This window comes from Triturus cristatus, chromosome 2_2 (assembly GCF_964204655.1).
Source record: "Triturus cristatus chromosome 2_2, aTriCri1.1, whole genome shotgun sequence".
NCBI lineage: Eukaryota > Metazoa > Chordata > Amphibia > Caudata > Salamandridae > Triturus > Triturus cristatus.
The window spans coordinates 150,106,108-150,126,514 of NC_140582.1; the positions used below are offsets into that span (position 1 = coordinate 150,106,108).

The 20,407-nt window shown below is 42.2% G+C and overlaps 1 protein-coding gene across 4 annotated transcripts in view; it reads left to right on the forward strand.

The window, feature by feature from the left end:
* Nucleotides 1–20,407, forward strand: part of LOC146861982 (phospholipid-transporting ATPase ABCA1-like) — a 3,104,259-nt gene that overhangs the window by 1,677,916 nt on the left and 1,405,936 nt on the right. For all 4 annotated transcript variants that reach the window (XM_085641135.1, XM_085641137.1, XM_085641136.1 and 1 more), the window contains exon 21: nucleotides 19,099–19,238. In XM_085641135.1, coding sequence (XP_085497261.1) covers nucleotides 19,099–19,238 — 140 coding nt within the window. The remainder of the gene's footprint in view (nucleotides 1–19,098; nucleotides 19,239–20,407) is intronic.

Sequence of the window (20,407 nt, forward strand, 5' to 3'; positions counted from 1 at the left end):
TATCCTGCAGTCCGTGAAACGCTTGTGGCAGACGCGTTTCTGGCCGGAATGGCCGTCATCAGTGCCGGTCCCACAGTCTGTTAGTCTCCCATGGACTTCAGAGACCACTCCCATAGAAGTAGTCTCTCGACTCCTCCTCCCACAGGTAGGTGTGTTAATTGCGTTAAGAATCCCAGGTCTACTACATGATGGTAATTGTAGTTCCCACGAGGTTCCTCATACCGTGATGTGGAACTATGAACAGCGATATTGTCCCCAATTTCTTGGCGCCGGGCTGCACTCCGCCACAGAAGTCCTGGATATGGTGGTCCCGCTAAAACTTTTACTTGTGCCCTTATCAGGCAGCGTAATGCCGCCTCCTCTCTCCCCTCGCTTAAATACTCTGTCCAATTGGAAATACCTCTGCTTGGGGGGGGTGCCGCAATTGTAGTCTTCGTACTGCACCACAGATTGCTGATTTTGCGGAGCTCCAGAACGAGAGGGCGTGCCCCCTGCCGGTATCAGCGGAAACCGGCTACACATCACCACCAATTGCTGACCTTAATGAAAAGTCAGCGGGACACATGCTCCAGGCAAAAAAAAGGATTTATTCAGCATAATATAAATGCTCTCCTGCAGTCCGTGAAACGCTTTTGGCAGACGCGTTTCTGGCCGGAATGGCCGACATCAGTGCTGGTCCCACAGGCTGTTAGTCTCTCATGGACTTCAGAGACCACTCCCATAGAAGTAGTCTCTCGACTCCTCCTCCCACAGGCAGGTGTGTTAATTGCGTTAAGAATATATATATATACATAACCTACTAGCGGTCGCCAGTAGGTGGATATAGTTAGGACCTATTTTCCATAGATAATCCGCAACATTCTATTTGGAATAACTTTGGCGCCGATTGACAAATCTATGCGAAATTTTCAAAACCTTTGGCCTGCTCCGGTCCGCTCCTATCCTGAAAGTTTCACAGTGATTCATTAAGCGGGGGCCGAGAAAAAAGGGGGGTCCCAAAACACGTTTTTCCCATGCAATTTCCCATAGGACCTTTAGCCGCAGCTACAGTTCGAACTGCTGAACGGAATTACATCAAATGGTGTAAATGAGATTAGTTGTTCTTGAGAAAATGACATTTAAAAGTACATATATATCTATGGCCTCGGAGGGTCTGCGTACCCTAAGCGCACCCTGCCGTGCACAAGCTGTATTTTAATTGGCTGTCAACACTCCAAATCAGGAAGTGTTGGCAGCCATCTTGTGCAAAAGAAACCCCCCAAAAAATGTCGCAAAATGTGAAAGGGGGCAGGGTAGAAACACCCTGACCCCCTAGGCCTGCTCAATGGGTCCCACAAGGACCGTTTGAAAATGGGAGGATGTGGACAGGATGCGCACATCCTGCCGATAGAAAAAAAAATTCAGCGTGGGCTCCCCCGCCAAATATGCTAATTTGCCTCCGGGGGCCAAATCCCGGGGGCATGATGAAAAAATAGTGTGGGGGGGTCCCAATCCACTCCACACTGCCCCTGGGACTGCCACCCCTGGGCTCTAACATAATATAGGCAGGGAGCTCATGGCACCCCGCAGACCCAGGGACCGCCACCTCAGGGCTTCTTTAAACTGGGTGGGGGGGCTCTCAGGCTACCCCAGCCCTGGTGACCGCCACCCCTGGGGCTTGTAAACATTTGGTGTGGGGGTGCTCTCAGGCCCCCCCAGCCCCGGGGACCACCACCCCTCCCACCCCCGGGGCTTCTTCAAAATGTGGGAGGGGGGCCGCGCGGCCCCCTCCTGGAGCCTTGTATAAGCCCTAGGGACCGCCACCCCCCAGGGCCGGCTCCTGCAGTGTCCAGGGGGGTGCCAACCCCCGGAACACTGTAGTTTGCAATGTCATTGCAAACTGCTTTGCTTCATTGAAGCGAGAGCAGGGAAACCTGCTCTTGCTTCAATGAAGCAAAGCAGATTGCTTTTCCACATGGGGAGCAGCATGTTAGCTGCTCCCCATGTGGAAAAGCAATGCCGGCTACCGCAGGAAGCGGGGAGCTGGCTGGGACCGAGGGGGGATTGGGGACCACCCAACAGCCCCCAACGAAGAGGGCCAGCCCCAGGGGATGGGGTACCCGGGGCTAGTAGTAGCCCGGGAGGGGTGCCATGCAGACCCCCTCCTAATAAAAAACTAAAAAATGCACACAAAAAAGAAACGGCCCTGGGGGATGGGGGCAAGGCAGACCCCTCCAAAATATATATTTTTTTTAAAAGGGCCATGCCCCGGGGGATGGGGTCCCCAGTGGCAAATTATGGCTTCGGGATATCGTGGATGATGTCATCAGTGATGTCATTTGAGATGTCATCAGTGATGTCACTGACCATGTCATGCATGATGTAATATGTGACATCATCAGCAGTGGATTGCGGGCGCGCGAGATGTAGTTAGTACAACTAACTATATCGGAGGAATTTCAATGGTTTTGTACGAGTGAAATGTCCAGCTAACTATGACATCCTAAAACCAATGTTTTCCTAACTATATCAAGCCTGAAACCTATGTTTTTTCAGTGAATTTCAAAGGTTTTTTAAATGCTAATTCCTAACTATATCAGTCCTGAAACCTATGTTTTTTTTCAGTGAATATATATATATCTATATATATATATTACCTACTGGCGGTCGCCAGTAGGTAGTTATAGTTAGGACCCTGTTTCCATAGGAAATCCGCAACATTCTATTTGGAATAACTTTGGCGCCGGTCGACGAATCCTCGCGAAATTTTCAAAATAGGTGGGGCGCTACGCTCCGCTCCTACCCTGAAAGTCTCGGGGGGATTCGTCAAGCAGGGGCCGAGAAAAAAGGGGGGTCCCAAAACGCGTTTTCCCCATGCATTTTTCCATAGGACCTTTAGACACAGCTACAGCCCGAACGGCTGAACAGAATTACTTGAAATTTGGCAGAGAGGTAGCCATAAGGTCAAGGAAGTGCCTTTTGCAGGTCTGGTGTAAATCTGTTCAGTATTTCCTGAGAAAATAGCATTTAAAAGCATATATATATGTGGGCGGAGCCTAACCACACATCTCATCCTGAGATCTGATTGGCTGTCAGCACTTCATCCAAGAAGTGTTGGCAGCCATCTTGGGACCAATATACATGATAGCACCTCATTAAAAAGCATTGCAGTTAATAGAAGGTTTTAAGACTTTAGTTACATTATAAATCATTTGTTGATGGTACCATACTCATTTTAGGAATTGTGGTATGTTCTAAGGTGATTTCACCATGTGAAAAAGCCTTCTGCTGGGATATCATGATTGAGAGAAAAATATTTTCTCATGCTTTTACCACAGAGGTTTGGAAGGTGATCTATAGGCTAAACTGAGAGCTTATTTTCTGTAAATTCACATTATCTTTCTCAGTCATGTGAGAATGAAGTCTGACATTCTCAGTAAAACATGTACATCCAACAAGGGCAGAGACTGTCAGTTGATTCCTTTGTGTTCTACTGCAGCTTCCCAGAGTGTTCCAAAGAACTACTAGAGCGCTAACAGTCCTACTTATGATAAACGTATGGCACACCTGAAGCCATCTTGCTTGGATTAAAGTGGTAACTCTTAAAACATTTAATTTAAAAAGGAACAAAATGAGGGGGTTCATTTTTCCATAAAAAGTATGATTAGTGCTGCAGAAAGAAAAATTAGGGCACATTTTGAGTGACTTCTCAAATCCTCTTCTATTTCATTAAAAAATTCTGACATGCAGACTGAAACATGCACTTTCAATACCAGCAGCAGTTTTCCCTGGTGAGCAGTAGCTTTACTACAGTGATCTAATGAGCAAAAAGAGTGCTAACATTCTGAATTTATGGCAAATGTGTGACACATCTGAATGCCTTCTTGATGGAATCAAAGTAAAAAACTGAAAGTATTTCCTACTGAGGAGACTGCAGTAAATGAGGAAATTAGGAAACTTCATAACAAATAAGTCTCCCAAGATGGCCACCAGAGACAAAAGAGCCCAAATGTAGCCCAAATATCACCCAGATGTAGCCCAAGTATAGCCCAATGACAGAATGTCCCAGAATGTTCTTAAAAACAGCTAGAGCGCTTACTGTCTTCATTATGACAAAAGTAAGGCACACCTGAAGCCATCTTGATTGGAATAAACTGGTAACACTTAAAACATTTAATTTAAAAAGGAACACAATGAGGAGGTTCATTTTGCCATAGAAATTATGATTAATGCTGAAGAAAGAAAATGAGGGCACATTTTGAGTGACTTCTCAAATCCTCTTCTATTTCATTAAAAAATTCTGACATGCAGACTGAAACATGCACTTTTAATACCAGGAGCAGACTTCCATGGTGCAGTAGTTTTACTACAGTGATCTAATGAGCAACTAGAGTGCTAACATTCAGAATTTATGGCAAATGTGTGACATATCTGAATACCTTCATGATGGAATCAAAGTAAAAAACTGAAAGCATTTCCTACTGAGGAGACTGCAGTACATGAGGAAATTAGGAAACTTCATAACAAATAAATCTCCCAAGATGGCCACCGGAGACAAAAGAGCCTAAATGTAGCCCAAAATCACCCAGATGTAGCCCAAATATAGCCCAATGAGAGTAGTGTGCAAAACACTTATTATTTTGTGTTTTTGCAGTGTTATATAGTGCAGACTTTTCAGGTATTGGAGTGCTTTACATGAGCATTGGTTACATCACACAAGAACAAATTCATTTTGGTTGTAGACATGGGGAGACTAAGTGATTTGACCAGAATCACAGAATGTCGAGCTGAAGCAGAAACTTCAACCTGGTTCCCCAGTTGCAAAGTATGCAGTTCTGGAAGTAACACCACATCCTCTCCCCTAAGTGCAACATTTAATCAAGTGGTCAACTGGATAAAAAAACATAAAGATAACAAATAATTTAAAAGTGCTTTGTCGCTATTTGAAAACTCAGAAAATATGTCCTTATTTTAGTCTTTTAGAGCACTAACCATAATTTTGATGCCAATAAGACCCTCTCATATATGTAATTTCTAAAGGAAATGCTCTAGGTATTACAGTTTTGATTACATCAAGATGATGTCAGGCGTTCCACACTTTTGTAATAAATATAGAATGTTAGCAATCTAGTTGTTCATTAGGATACTGTTGAGAGGCAGAGGCCAGGGGCACGGACTCTGAAAATTGAAGGCAGGTAGGAGGGTGCAAAGGCAACAATTTAACCACACTGAGCAGGCAGGAAGGGCCGTGGAAGCACAACAGACTATGGAGGGCAGTGGAAAGGGGGGCAGGGGCAACAAACCAACAATACAGGACTTGCAAGAGAGGCTGTTGGAGGGAAGATCTATTACGGGTCAAGGAAGCTAGGGGCGGTCCCCAGATCCCCGGGAGCCACCACAGAACTGAGCAGGAGAGTGAGTCAGGGACAAAAGGGGCACCTTAATTTGAGCCGGGGTGCCTAGGAACGCTTGCTCCAAAAATGAAGAAAACAGACATATGAGACATGGAATTGGAGGCAGAATACAATGGCAGTTTAATGAGAAGATGCAACTTCAAAGAAACCGCAGAATAGAGACATAAAGTACAAAATACAGAATCCAGATAATCATACAGCTGTCATAATATTCTCTGTATCTCAATTAATGTACTGACAGAGAGAGAGAGAAAACACATCTATAAATGCATCATGAGAAACAAGTTACACCAAGGAAAATGTTACCTAGGAACACTCACGTTTACTCTTAGAGCAAGCATTCCTGCAATTACAATACAAAATCTTTTAAATGCAAAAGTAAAGAGAACAATGGTTAAACATAACATGACATTTCATATAGGTAAAATAGAATAAGCTACTTCAAGCAAAGCAGAGCAAGACATTTTAAGCAAAGGAAGACAAGAGCTCCCAGCTCTTGGGGAAAACCTGCACTGCCTGTTAACCTACATACAGACGGCGAGGTAGTCCGTCGATATCTGTGGGTGCTCCCTTTTTATATAATTTTGTGGGCTCCTTTGCACGCTACATCTACCTACGTATGCTACCCAAAAGCTTCGTCTGCAGATTTTACCAGACATTTCGTCATTTACCCACTTAATGCTGACAATGGACTGGGTGAAAAGGTCAGTCTCTCAGGCCAATCGCTTATCGTAAGTTCCATAGAGCAAGCAGAAAATAATGGGTATTGTACGGGAATTCAATATATTCATGTATAAAATCTCCTCAGTTCTCCTAACTTGACGCTCTGCGGTTGCCACTTCCTTAAAAGCGGGAAACCTGCCCAGGAAGCAAGTACCAGTCCAGGATGCAGCCTACTGTATGTCGACAGCTTCAGGGGGATGTTGAACTTTGATACCGAGCATGGAGCACTCGGGTAGGGTGGGGGCTACTAGTTTGGATCAGAAGGCCTCGCAGACCTGCCTTCAGACTGCTATACACTAAAATTGCAGAGCTATGGTCAATTTAACAAAGAGGCCTACATATTGAACAGAAGGGCCTACACAGGGGTTTTATGCTGGCTGAGTGGTAAGGATGTCTCAGGATAATTATATAGCAACACAGGACCCGCTGGTCAATTTAATACGGCCTACAAATGCAGCTGGCAGGGCAAGGACAAGGGTCTCATACTTCAGGTGTGGACAGAACGGGCCAGGGGCCCCCTGTGATACAAAATCTACCCTCCTTCAAGGCTGTGGCAATGTAATAGACCATTGTGGGCAGAAGGAAGAGGCAATGGTAGTACAACCATACATGCCAACAGACCCGATTCAGCCAGGAAACGTCCAATGTTTTTAAGCTCAAATGGGCTTTATTTGATCTGTCTCCTGTCTACAATATCCTCTTTTTCAATGTAACTCAAAGGGGAAAATCAATACCCCAGTTTTTTTTCAAAATCTCCCTCTTACCAAGTTCAAAATGTTCGCAAGTATGGTACATTGGATCATGGAAGGAAATGGGATAGGGACATGGACTTGGATAACAGAGAACAGGAGGGACATGGGGAGGTGCACCAAACTGACCCTGCAGGGCAGGCATCAGGGTTTGCAGCAGCACAATACACCACACAGGGCATACAGGACGGGAGTGCAGCACAACAATCCATAGAAAGCAAGAGGGAGGGGACAGGACCATGCACATGGACAACAGAGAACAGAGGGGCAAGAGGCAATGGTAGCTAGCTGACCATAATGGACAGACAGGAGAGAAAGCTGCAGTATAACAGACCATAAAGGGCAGGAGGGACGGATCAGGGGCATTACAATGGAACAAACAAGCCAGGAGGGAGGGAGTAGGGCTGGGGGCAAGGGGGCAAGGGGGCAGGGCAGGAGCAGAAAGATAGCCATGGAGGTCAGGCAGGATGCGCACTAGAAGCAAGACACACCATGAAGAGCAACAGTGAGACTGTGATGGCATACACACAGACCATGGAGGGAAGGTGGGAGGGGGTCAGGGGCAGCTAACTGACCACACAGGGAAGGTGGGAGGGGCCATGGCAGCACAGAAGACCATGCATGGCAATTGGGAGGGTTAGTGGCAGCACAATGGCTATGATGGGCAAGAAGGAGGGTGGAGGGGCATGCACAAAGGACGATGGAGGATAGAAGGAAGGGTCAGGACCTGTGCACAGACAAGAAAGTTCAGGGGAAGGGACCTCACAACAGACCACACGGGGCAGGCAGGAGGAACAGTTGCAGCACAACAGACCAGGGAGGGCAGAAGGGTGTGGCAGTACAATGGACCATGTAGGACAGGAGGAAGAGGATAGGGGCATGGCATGTGGACAGGCAGGGTGGAGGTGGCAGGGACAGGTTACAGTCATCTGACAATGCTAGGCAGGTGGGAGGGGAGTGGCAGCTCAACAGAACACTCAGAGTAGATAGGAGTGGCAGGTCAATGGGACATGGTGGGCAAAAAGGATGGAGCAGGGGCATGCACAAAGACATCGGAGGGCAGGGGGAAGGAGAATAGGGGCAGCAAGCTAAGCACAGAGTTTAAGCAGGAGGTCAATGATGGGGCATAGAATTGGGCAATGGAGGGCAGGAGGAGTGGACTGGTACATCATACTAAATTGAGGGCAGTGGCAGCACATCAGACCATGCATGGCAGGAGGGAGGAGGCTAGTCCATGGATTCACACAACAGAGGATAGGGAGGAAGGGGATGGGGCAGCAAGCTAACTGTTCAGAGAAGGCGGGTATTAGGAACTTTATTGTTTTTAAAACATTGTGTCTGTGCGAACTACTTAAAATATGAACAAGTATGCAGCATAATCTCACTTTTATTCAGGAAGAAGAGGACGTTTGTGACTGTGACTCCGGGCTCACTTGGCAGAAACACCCCCTGACCCTCCACCCCCTATCGCAAAATGTAATGCCCGTGAAAAGGGTAGGTGAACACAGTGTTATATAGAACATAGTCCTGAGAGCACGATTGAAAATGAAAACTAGATATAGTGTATGGTATAAACTATGCACCAAAAAGTGTGATATAAGATGAACCGGGCGTGAAATATAATATGCAATACATTGTGCGCAATGACAGATTCATTGGAGAGCGCGAGATAGCACAGGCACTAGCGCGTGCTATGCGATATGCGCCTTGGAGTGTAATATGCACAGGGCAGTGTTGTGTAACCTAACTAGTCTCTAAAGTTGTAATATAAAATATGTGCTGGGGAGTGTAACGTTGCATATGCACTGTGACAAAGATATGGATCCCAGATTGTAATATGTATGGCATAGCACTGTGCGTTATAACATAGGCATCGAGAAAGGCACGTTAGATGGGGCAATATAACCCGTGCGAAGACAAGTGTGGCATGACATATTCACGGGGTGGTGTTACAGTGCACATGGGCTAGAGAATGTCATAGCATATGCACTAGCTAGTGGAATACAACACAGAGGTGTGTGGCACTCGGCAGGCAATGGTGGGTGTAACACAGCATTGGGCTCTGTCAGGAGCACGCTGTGACTCTCAAGTGATGTTCGTCCCCTTTCCAGAGAGTAAAATAAAAAGTATTACACATCCGGCAGTGGATGTGTGTTTTATTAACCGTGAGGGGGGTTTCTTGCATAGTTTTGGTCGAATTTTTGTCGAATCCCCTTTGAATGGCTTGGTGTGCATGTGTATTAAATGTGCCCGTCAATAGCTACCCATGTTTGTAAAAATAAACGACAAGGGTGTCTACCAGGATTAGGCACGGTAGGGCATCAGACATGTCAGAGCTTCACTAGTGGTGTAAATACATTCCACGTGGATTCATTGCATGCATAGTCGCCTTTTAATGAATATCACGCAAATCGTCATGGTGATAGGTACGTACGGTTTGTCCAGCATGTCCTAGGTGTGTCTATAAATATATATTTTTTAAAAATAATAAAAAACAGTGGCCGGCCCTGGGGATTGGGGTCAAAAAAATATAATTAGGAGACTGGCCCTGGGGGATGGGGTCATCAGGGCCAATAAATTAGAATAAGAAGGGGAACCAAACAGCCCCCCTTCTTAAAAAACTAAAATAAATAAAATACTGGCATCGTGCCGGAGGCCATGCCCCCTCCGTGCAGCACTCTGCAAACGCGCCCCCAACAGGCATCTCCAGTATGCGCCAGGGAGCTGCGCTGCAGCCAGGTGTTCTGAGGCCAAGCCCCTTTTTACACCTCTCTGCAACGCAGCTCTGTGGCGCTTACTGGAGGTACCTAGTGGTCTAGTTTGACCCTAGGGACCCTTAGGATTCAGGGGGACTTAATCTCTCAACTTAGAACAGCCACAGGGCGCGTTTACACAGTGGTGAAGGGAGGGGACGGGGCCTGAGGTGACGTGTGCAAACACGCACTATGGCACGTTTTAAATTGGGGATATAATTTCCCTTCAATACTGAGGGCCCCTGGGGGCTAACTAGCCCACCAAGTGCTTCCAGTAAGCGCCACTGAGCTGCATTGCAGAGAGGTGGTCCAGGCCGTGCCACTTTTTACACCTCTCTGCAACGCAGCTCTGTGGCACTTACTGGAGGTACCTAGTGGGCTAGTTGGACCCTAGGGACCCTCAGGATTCAAATGAACCTAATCTCCCAACTAAAAATGGACACAGGGCGTGTTTACACAGTGGTGAAGGGAGGGGACGGGGCCTGAGTTAACGTGTGCAAAAACGCCCTGTGGCCTGTTTTAAGAGGTAGTTTTAATCCCCATGCCCTATTATACACTAGGGGCTTACAGAGGAGGTCATGCTAATCACAGGGGGACCCCAACGCATAATGTTCCCCAGTGTATGTAGGTGTTTTCACTGTATTCTAAGTGTCTTTTAACATAGCACTGGCTCTAGGACTGGTTAGTCAGACTCAGTTACCACCAGTATCCGTCTGAAAAAGTTGAGGGTACAGGATGATTTTGCAACAAGGCTTCTTTCTGCTCTTCTTTTTGTTCTTTCTGCACGTTATCCTTCTTCCTGCACTTATCTTCGTATTTGAGGACTTCTGTTGCTTCTTTCTGCACTTCTTTTGTTTCTTTCTGTGCATTTTTTCTTCTTTCTTCACATGTCCTATCTCTGTAGGCATAGTTAGAAATTAGCATTTAAAAAACCTTTGAAATTCACAGAAAAAACCATAGGTTTCAGGCACGTTATAGTTAGGAATTAGCATTTAAAAAACCTCAGAAATTCACTGAAAAAACCATAGGTTTCAGGGGTGTTATAGTTAGCTGGACTTTTCACTTGTACAAAACCATTGAAATTCCCCCGTTATAGTTAGTTCAGCTAACTATAACTCGCGCGCCCGCAATGCACTGCTGATGACGTCACATATTACATCACTCATGACATGGTCAGTGACATCACTCATGACATCACTGATGACATCTCAAATGACATCACTGATGACATCACTGATGACATCATCCTTGTGATAGAGTGGCAGACCTCCTCTCACCCTAATATAACCTTTGATACACACATTCAAAAATAGAGACCAAAATTTTCAAAACAATGGACATACCAATACCAGTTACAACAACCTCTTCAGTAATTCTAAGATCCACATACACATCCACTCATTCACCAACAGTCCTATACAGTCACTCATACATGTACTCACTCATCATATGTACTCATACACCTATACATCCTGTTACACAATGCCACTCATCCATAGAGTTACTCACACACATAGTCACTCATGCTAATAAAGAATCAAACATACATTTACTTGCATATACAGTTATACACACACCACCATACTTACTTCTACGGAAACTTACACATACTTAGTCTTTTAAACAATCACTTATAGAAACACATACTTATTCATACAGGAACTCTTTCAATCTCTCACTCTCACATATACTCACATATATACACCAATAGTCACATATACTAGTTTAAAACCTATGTAGTTACTCATAAAGACACTATTGAGACAGTCATTCACTCACTAACACACCCATACACACACTCATCCACCCATACAGTCCTGCACACATGCTGTGTTCAACACATACAAACAGTGAGTCACTCATTCATGCACCTATGCACTACGTAATACCCCCCACCGAACCATGCAGACACTCAGACTGATACTCAAAAAACCAACTAATAACCTATATAGACACCCATGTAGCTACTCACCAACCCATGCAGCCACTTATACACAAAGTGAGAGACTGATACAGATATTTACATATTTAAACATTACTCACTAAGCCATGTATTCACTATGATACACTTAATCAGTCAGTTACACAATCAATTTTTCAAAAACAAATCATCCATTTAGACACTTATATACCCATTTATTCTTCCATCGACCTTGAGATATACATATATAAAACATATTTAATTTTCAGAAAAACACACATTCACTGGATGATGTCATCAGTGATGTCATCAGTGATGTCATTTGAGATGTCATCAGTGATGTCATGAGTGATGTCACTGACCATGTCATGAGTGATGTAATATGTGACGTCATCAGCAGTGCATTGCGGGCGCGCGAGTTATAGTTAGCTGAACTAACTATAACGGGGGAATTTCAATGGTTTTGTACAAGTGAAAAGTCCAGCTAACTATAACACCCCTGAAACCTATGGTTTTTTCAGTGAATTTCTGAGGTTTTTTAAATGCTAATTCCTAACTATAACGTGCCTGAAACCTATGGTTTTTTCTGTGAATATATATATATATATATATATATATATATATATATATATATATATATATAATATATAGCAGAATAGCAAATAGGAAGCACTAGATACCGTTTGATCTCTTGTTATTAACGAATATAGCTATTCTTTCCCATGCTTAAATTGTATAGTTCTGCTTACACTTTTCATGCTTCAGCCACTAAATGTTTCAACAAATTTGTTGTCCCCATTTCGTTTACACATTATTCGCAATTTGAATATGTTAATTACCATTAAAGAAGACCTTAAAACGAAATACAAAATCAAAGCAAAGTAATTTTCATATTTATCTCAGATGATAAAAAAGGAATCATTTGTTGATGATCATTAGTTTGAACTTATCCAGTGTTGCGTTAGAAAAGGTGTAGTGTAATTCAGTTCAGTTCATTTCAATAGTCTTTATTTGGTCATTACAATGAACATTAAAACACAGAATTAAAAATACATTGTACATCATATAATTTTTCAAATTCAGAGGTTATTAAAAAAGCTTCACACATTAAAATGGATTTAAAACATAATTAAATATAATGTATGCATTCATTTAGCAAATAGTATAAAATTACTGTATTAGCACCCCTGGTGACTAGCACTAATTTAAAACAATTAATGATCTCATCAGGGCTAAAATAAGTATCCTGATGAAGCATACCTCTTCCTCAGTTGTATTACAGGCAAGATTTGGTTGAGGACAGAGAAACAAATTGTAGGAGGATTTAAACATTTTAAAAAGATCCACCACTTTTGGTGCTATGTAAGTGCTTGTGCTTTAAAAGTAGTCATAAGAAGTGTCCCCTTCAGCTACTATATAAGGTGATAAAAAAGTATAAAATGAGATGTTGTTTGTGATGAGAAGTTATTGCATGGGCAGCCCGGAAGAGAATCAAACCAGCAGCCAGAGTTAGGGAAAAGAACCAAATAAGGAATTGATTGTAAACTAACCCTAAGGAGATAAAATCCATGTTCTGGTTTTTCCACCCAGGTTAAATACTTCTCTATTAAAGGCATGGTGGAGGAAGGCAAATAGTTAAGAACTGAGGTTAAATTACTTGACCTTGTGGTTCTGATCTCTTCATTTATCATAATATTTTTTACTTTACATATGGCCTTAGTTTGGGCCCCGATGCAATCTGGAAAATCCAAAAGGTTAATCAGGCCCATATCATTAAAATTTACCTGACATATGCCAGTCAAGGGATAGTTGCTCAAAATGTCTCTCGAGAAACCTGCTTGTGGGGTACACCAGAATTTAACCCAGAGTAAAAGAGGGCCCATTTTAACTTTGTCTTCCAAATAGTCCATACCCAATTCACTTTGGGAGATGAAGCTTGGGGTCGATTTCGGAATGGCCAGTAACCAACAGAGGATTTTGTTTTCAAAGGCCTGCATTCTAGGTGGTATTTCATGACCCCACACACCTGCTCCATATGTTCCCACGGCCAGACATTTAGATTTATATAGCTAAACCATCTTTTTAATTGGCTTGTGCCCCAGTTTTTTAGCGAATCAAAAATAGATTCACACACTACTCCCATTTTCTGTATTCTCATGCCACCCCATGACTATTTTGCTCTGAACAGGATACCTAAATAATTAATATAATTAAAATAATTAAATAAATAATAAAAATGTAAAACCTTAATGATCAGTGTCTCACTAAAAAAGAAAGATTTTGTTTTGGTATTTTTGGACTGCATGTTTCTGTTTATTTACTTTTAAACTCGGGTTTGACCTAAAAGTATTAAAACCATTTAACAGTTTCTGGAGGCCAATTGCTGTTTGTGTCTAGGTAATTAATATAAAATAAATGCAGAAAAGGTGCCATTATACAGCCCTGCCTGACCCCTCTGGCTACCTTTATAGCTGGAGTACAAACGCCTTGCTGGTAGTGGTATACCAGTTTAACCGCCTTATAAGGTTCAAGAATGGTGGGTCCACCCCAACTGCTTCCATCAGCGACCACAACTGTCCCTGTCCACCAAGTCAAAAGCACAGCAGAGGTCCATAAACCCGGTCTGTAATGAAACTCTTCTGGCCTTAATGCACTTTCCCAAGATAAGGAATAAGTTCGGTGCCTGCTCGATGGTCTCCAAGCCTAGGCGGAAACCATATTGAGCCTTTGAGAAGAAAGAATTTTTTCTGCCTAAATTTCCTGCTTTTCCAGGATCACCCGTCGTAGAGTTTTTACTGTGGCATCTAAGAAAGAAATTAGGCAATAACACATATGGCAAGTCCTATTCCCTTTCTTGAATATAGGTACTAAAGTGGATTCCCTCTATGTGTTAATTGGGGCCCCCTTCACAACTGCTTTCAAAACATTAGTCACTAATAAGCCCCATAATTCCAAATTAGATTTTAGCATGTTAATGGGGACTCCATCAGGGTCTGGGGTCTAGTCTGGGGCAGCCTATGGATATCTTTAATGACAGCTGGTAAGTCATAAATTCACTTAGCCAGAGATAATCAAAAAAGAGTGTACAATATTTGGTTCCATGTGGGGTTCGTCAGGTTGGTAATCAGGATAAAAAATGTTGGGGAAGTGGCTTATCCACTCCTGTTCTAAAATATGACATTCAATTCCATTAAATGGGGCCTCTGTACTGAAAGGTCCTTTAATAACCTCCCAAAAGAGCCTACTATTTTTTTAGATGGGCCACTTTATGTAGATCTTCCCATGCTTTGTCCCTGATTTCCCTTTTCTGGTTTCTAATGCTTTTTTACAGTGATTCCTGGCTGATCTTACTGCCTCTATATTGCACATTATTGTGTTGATGTTTTTTTTCTAAGGGCTTTTAAAGCTGAAGTGCAATTTGGATTGAACCATGGGTTCTGTGTACTGTCTTTAGGTAGCTTGTTGTTTCTTAGTAGTCGGGCAGCTGTGTCGCAAATTGCAATGTACCTATCTCGGACCTTACGAGGATCACCATCAGATGAAAGACATTTAAAAATATCCCGACTGGCGTCAATACAATCCCATTTAATCCGTACTCCCTGGTTGGCAAAAAAGTGAACTGGGAAGTCTGGTGAGCCACTGGCGCCCTCGTGCAACTGGATATCAACACATAAGATGTTCGATTTGTCTTCACTCATAATTTAATAATTTCTGAGTGAGATCTTTAGAAATTTGTGCAAAATCAATCTTGATGACTCATTTGATGGAATTTTCATCCAAACCTAAAACTCTAAGGATTTATTTGGGGATCCGAAATTATTAGGATAATCATGACTGAGGCTCAGTAGAGCTGCTTGTGGCACAGACTGTGATATTCATTGGGTCGTATCGCTTATACTAATTTCTTCACAGCTGTCTGAGGTGGAAGACTTGTCACATACAGTGCTGCTCAAAACCTGGAAACATATGACTATGAGCTATTCTATTATTTGGCTGGTAAGGGCAACAATATATGCCGCACATATTTTTCAGATTGATATTTGTTGTGGTTCTTAACAAATGAAGAATAAGTTAAGAACACGATTCAAAGGAAAAGGAAGATCTAAAATCAGGATTGAGATTCTGAGCATATTGCAAATCTTACAACTTTACATAATGTCCAAATAGAAGACTAATATCAATGCTTGCTGGAATATTCTAATGACATTTATTCTTTTTAGATCAAAATAGTATTTTTAAATAGTGTAGATGTGGTGTGCCTAAAATATGTTGGAGCTCTTTCCTATATCCCTAAAGCTGCACTGAATTTTAGATTATGTGTTGAAAGTATTCATCACTCATGAGCATAATCTTCATTTGAAGAAAATTAGAAAGATAAGAAAGGTTTACCAGGCAAGTATTACTACATTTGAAAGAACTAAAACAGTAAGCTAGCAGTGTTATCATGCAACCAATTTCAACTTTATTTCGGCCAAAGTCCATAAAATCACATATCATAAAATACAAAGGTAAACATAACAACAGCTGAAAACATGAGCAGAATAAAAGCAAATCAGCAAATGGACGGTGATCACCATGCTAAATCAAGACAATACATCAGAGCAGGGAATAAAGATCGCACTAATTGTAAAAGCAATGCAGAACCGCCAAGATTCTATAAAAGCAGCAAGTAGACCTCGATAATCCTGATAAATTAAGATTTTTTTTAATAAACTAAACATAACATACATGTGAGAGATGACACCTATCGCTGATGGAATAGAATAATCAGTCATACAATGTCTACCAATTGCATATCACCTGTCTAAATAGGATTACAAAAAAGCTACTCACCCTACCTAAGCTATATAAGGAGAGGTAACCCATTTCATTCTATGCCTTCACATGTATAATGAAAACCGGAAGACTGCAAAAACTGTTGGCTGGGTTATGTTAGATCTTAACATTCTTAAGGCAGCTTGAGGGTCCCTAACCCCCAAGTTGCGACATAGAGGGACAATCAAAACCCTCCTAGGATGGAAGTACTGGGGATAAAAAATCATGACATGCTTAACAGTTTTCTTGATCCCTTGGCAAAAGGGCAGATCATCTCCACCTCGGTAAGGGAACACTGCCATCTCAACCTAAATGGTCGAAGCAGCAGGGTTTCAAACTGAAATTTAATCTGCAGTGCTCTGGCCGTCGGAGGCTCAAAATGATCCATGTACTTTTCCAAGAAATGAGCATCCTTGAATTCTAAAAAGACTGCAGTCAGGGGGCTCAGGTTCCCAAGCCTATAGAAACCTTAATCTATATGTGTCCAGTAAATTTCTTTTAACATAGGCTTTGAGACCCCTACCAGGAGTTTAAGATGGGTCGAGATGGTCTCACAGCCGATCTTCAATAGACTTGATTTAATATATTTCAACCAAGCGATCTTGCCAGCCCCACATTGCTTTAATATAACTTCAAGGCCCATCTCATAGTGAGCCAATTTGGCAGTGATCCAGATCCTCCTTCAGTACATCAACGGTCTAACTCTGACACTATGAGCTAGAGATCTGATACCCAAGTCTAGCCGCAGGGTTATAAGAAGAGTACTAACCGGCATACTGGTCAGTACGTGTAAAAACGGGTTTCCACCTATGCCATTTCATTTACATTGTCATGCCCCAAAAGTTGACCACCTTATAATGACCCCTCCCAAAGCCTGTGAGTTATAAATCTGTAGTGCTGGAGTAACAGGACAGAAACTGGAGCCCTGAACCACCCTCAGGATACTGCCTGTATAGTGCTCCAGATTGAGTTTACTCTTCTGAATCTGAGCAGACCAGCTAAAAAAATGTTTAAAAGTGAGGCCCAAATAGTCAAAGGTATCTACTTTCTTGATGCAGCCGAGTCGTGGGGAAGGAATTGAAAACCATATACTTGGTTCTACTAATATTGATCTCCAGCCCTTTCTGCCTGCAGAAGACAACAAACTGATCAAGCAGATTTTGAATGCCCATGGGTGAATTCAAGAGCAGCAGGGTATGGTCCAAAAACAGGAGTCCCGGGATCTACCTCTTGCCAAGATCGGGGCATCGTGCTTGCACTGTTCCAGATAAGTCACTAAGTCATTGATAAAAAAACAAAAAGAGTGCTGGAGCTGAGAGACACCCTTGTCTCTCTCCCCTGGACACTGGAATACGGCCTGTTAACTCCCGGGGCGTCCTACATCCAACCTGGGCATAGTTGTTCATGTGCAACCTTCTTATGAAGTCCACAAGATATTTCGGGAGACCCATATTATTCAAAGCTTCCCAAAATATATCTCTAGGAACACGGTCAAATGCTGACCGCAGGTCAACAAAGATGACATATAAACGACCAATACCCATCGTAAAATATTTAAAATAAACAAGCTGGGTGTTGAAAGACCTGGCCGATAGTACTGGTCCCAGCCCTGAACCCGGCTTGAAGCGGAGTGAGAACATCTGCAACCTCCATTACCCGCTGCTGCAGGAATCAAGGCAGGGCTTTGTAGCACGATGAAGAAGTCCTGCCCCCACAAAGATGTTGGCGCCTCCTTGCGTTAAGGAGCCTGGGACTTGCAGTCCCCAACAATGGCCAGCAGAACAGTGTCCGCATGTATCATGCATTTTTCTTCATTTTAGTATACTGAATGGGAAATCACCATATTATAGCCACTGATATTGATAATCCTTCTATCTGGTTTTAACTTACTTACATGAATTAAAATAGATATTTTTAATTAGCGGAAAGGTTTGTTGAAATATTTTTTTTAAATGTACTGCTAAATCAAAATCTTGAAGCCATTTTATGTATAGTCCTATTATTGAACCCGAACATTGACCTAGGTGTGCAATGTTCAGTGTCCAGTGACATTCGACTCTTACTGTAACAAATACGACTACCATTTTCATTTATTTTCCTATAACCTATCCAATAGCACTTCTGCCAGCAGATTTGTGTTGTTGTAATAACCTGTGATTCTTCTTCTGTGTACCTGAATGTAGGCTTTACTTCAAGGTAGTACCCTCTATGTCTGTCTATTTATCATCATCTACGTGTTGGTCCTTCAGTTTGATTCTCCATCTACCTTGCATTCCATCCATTCATTCGTTCATCCATCGATCTATAGATCTATATTCTTATCTATCTCTTCGCAGCCTGCCATTCTTCCAGTCTGTCTGTTGTCATACTAAGCATTTCTTCTGAAGATGAATGGATGGCAGTCTCTCTATCTTTCAGTTAGTCCCTAGAACCGTCTCATTGCTTGGTTATCATTTTGTTTGTTTCTGCCTCTGTCTCCATTTTTTACTTCACCTCTGTCCGTTTCCTTGCTTGTTTTCTTTCCTGCCCGTTTGTTTCTTCCTCTTGACTTTCTCTATGTTTTGTCTTGCTGCTTGATTAATCCTCTGCCTGTTGTGCTCCTCTTGGTCTTCCAGGTTGTTCCCCTGTCCATCTCTATTTCTGGTTTCCATCTCGTTCTGTTTATGCTCCTCTGTGTATCGGTCTGTCTATCAATCAATAACTCCAGGATCTTTCTAGAATCTAACTCTACTATTGTTTTACAGGCTTACAGTGGAGGAGCACATTTATTTCTATGCCAGATTAAAAGGATGCAAGTCATCACAAATGAAAAATGATATAAATTGCATGATTCAGGATATTGGATTGCCACACAAACGAAAGGAAATGGTGAAAAATCTTTCAGGTACAGTACACAGCATAGGGACCATTAAAAGATAAACTCTCTCGCGCAATACTTGGAGGACCAATCTTGGCACAAGTACGTTTTGGATGTATTTGTTAGACAGTACGATTTTACATATAGTTGCTTTCTGTATATGTAAGTATGTTGTTGTTAAATTTTTCTTTTGCACAATAATTACTCTCTTTTAGAGGGGTATCTTCAACACCCTCTGCCTGCACCACCGCTGTTTCCATAGCTTGAAATAGTCACAGTATGTTTATGCATGTTCTTTAATATATCTTAAATGTCATCTTGAGACATAACAGAATCAAGATTGGCCTACCATTCAAAAGCAGATGTAAAACTAGTAATCAATTACTAAACTATTAGTGAAATGGCCTTAGAAATGTGACATGTAAAATTATGTATCCATGCAAAGAATTCTAAATCTGAAATTGTACACTTATACATAGAATGTAAAACCCGAAATGGTGTATTACGCCATTCAATTTAAAATGCGAAATGCAGTTTTTATACATACATAATACTAATTCTGCTGATTCTTTAACGCAAAAACCTTGACACACATAAAGACCGGTAACACCAGTTCAGAGATGATAAAACATGATATCAGATCACAGTGTTGATTAGTGTAGGGCAATACAATATAACTCTCCTCCTGAGGGACCTTAAGAGCTGTGTCTGTGTTTTATGAGGTGAGGCAACATTTTTCACATTTGACCTTGTAATAAACACTACATCAGAATGTTCCAATTTCCAATCACTGCTACAAAACATATATTTTTCCGGTAGATGTATGATCCTCTTCAGAAGCAAAATATACCCTGTTCTCTCTTCCAGTGTAATCTAAGCATTTGCAGAACCCGTAAATTTGCCCAAGAAATTATCAAGCAACCGCATGTTGTTTTATGCTGTTATTTACCGTTACTGCGCTAAAAAAACAGACGCACACCAAGCACCACGGACAATGACGAAAGCCTAAATTTGGTCGCAAAATGATTTAATAGTCTAGACCTCGTGTTACACCATCCCATAAATGATTGACAGTGTCAATAGTTTTCCAATCGATCGCCATTTCAATTCTTTGCTTCTCTTAAATTTAAATTCATTAGCTAATCCTTTATGCATTCCAATTTGAATTGCCTCCTGCTACTCGATTCTATTTCCAC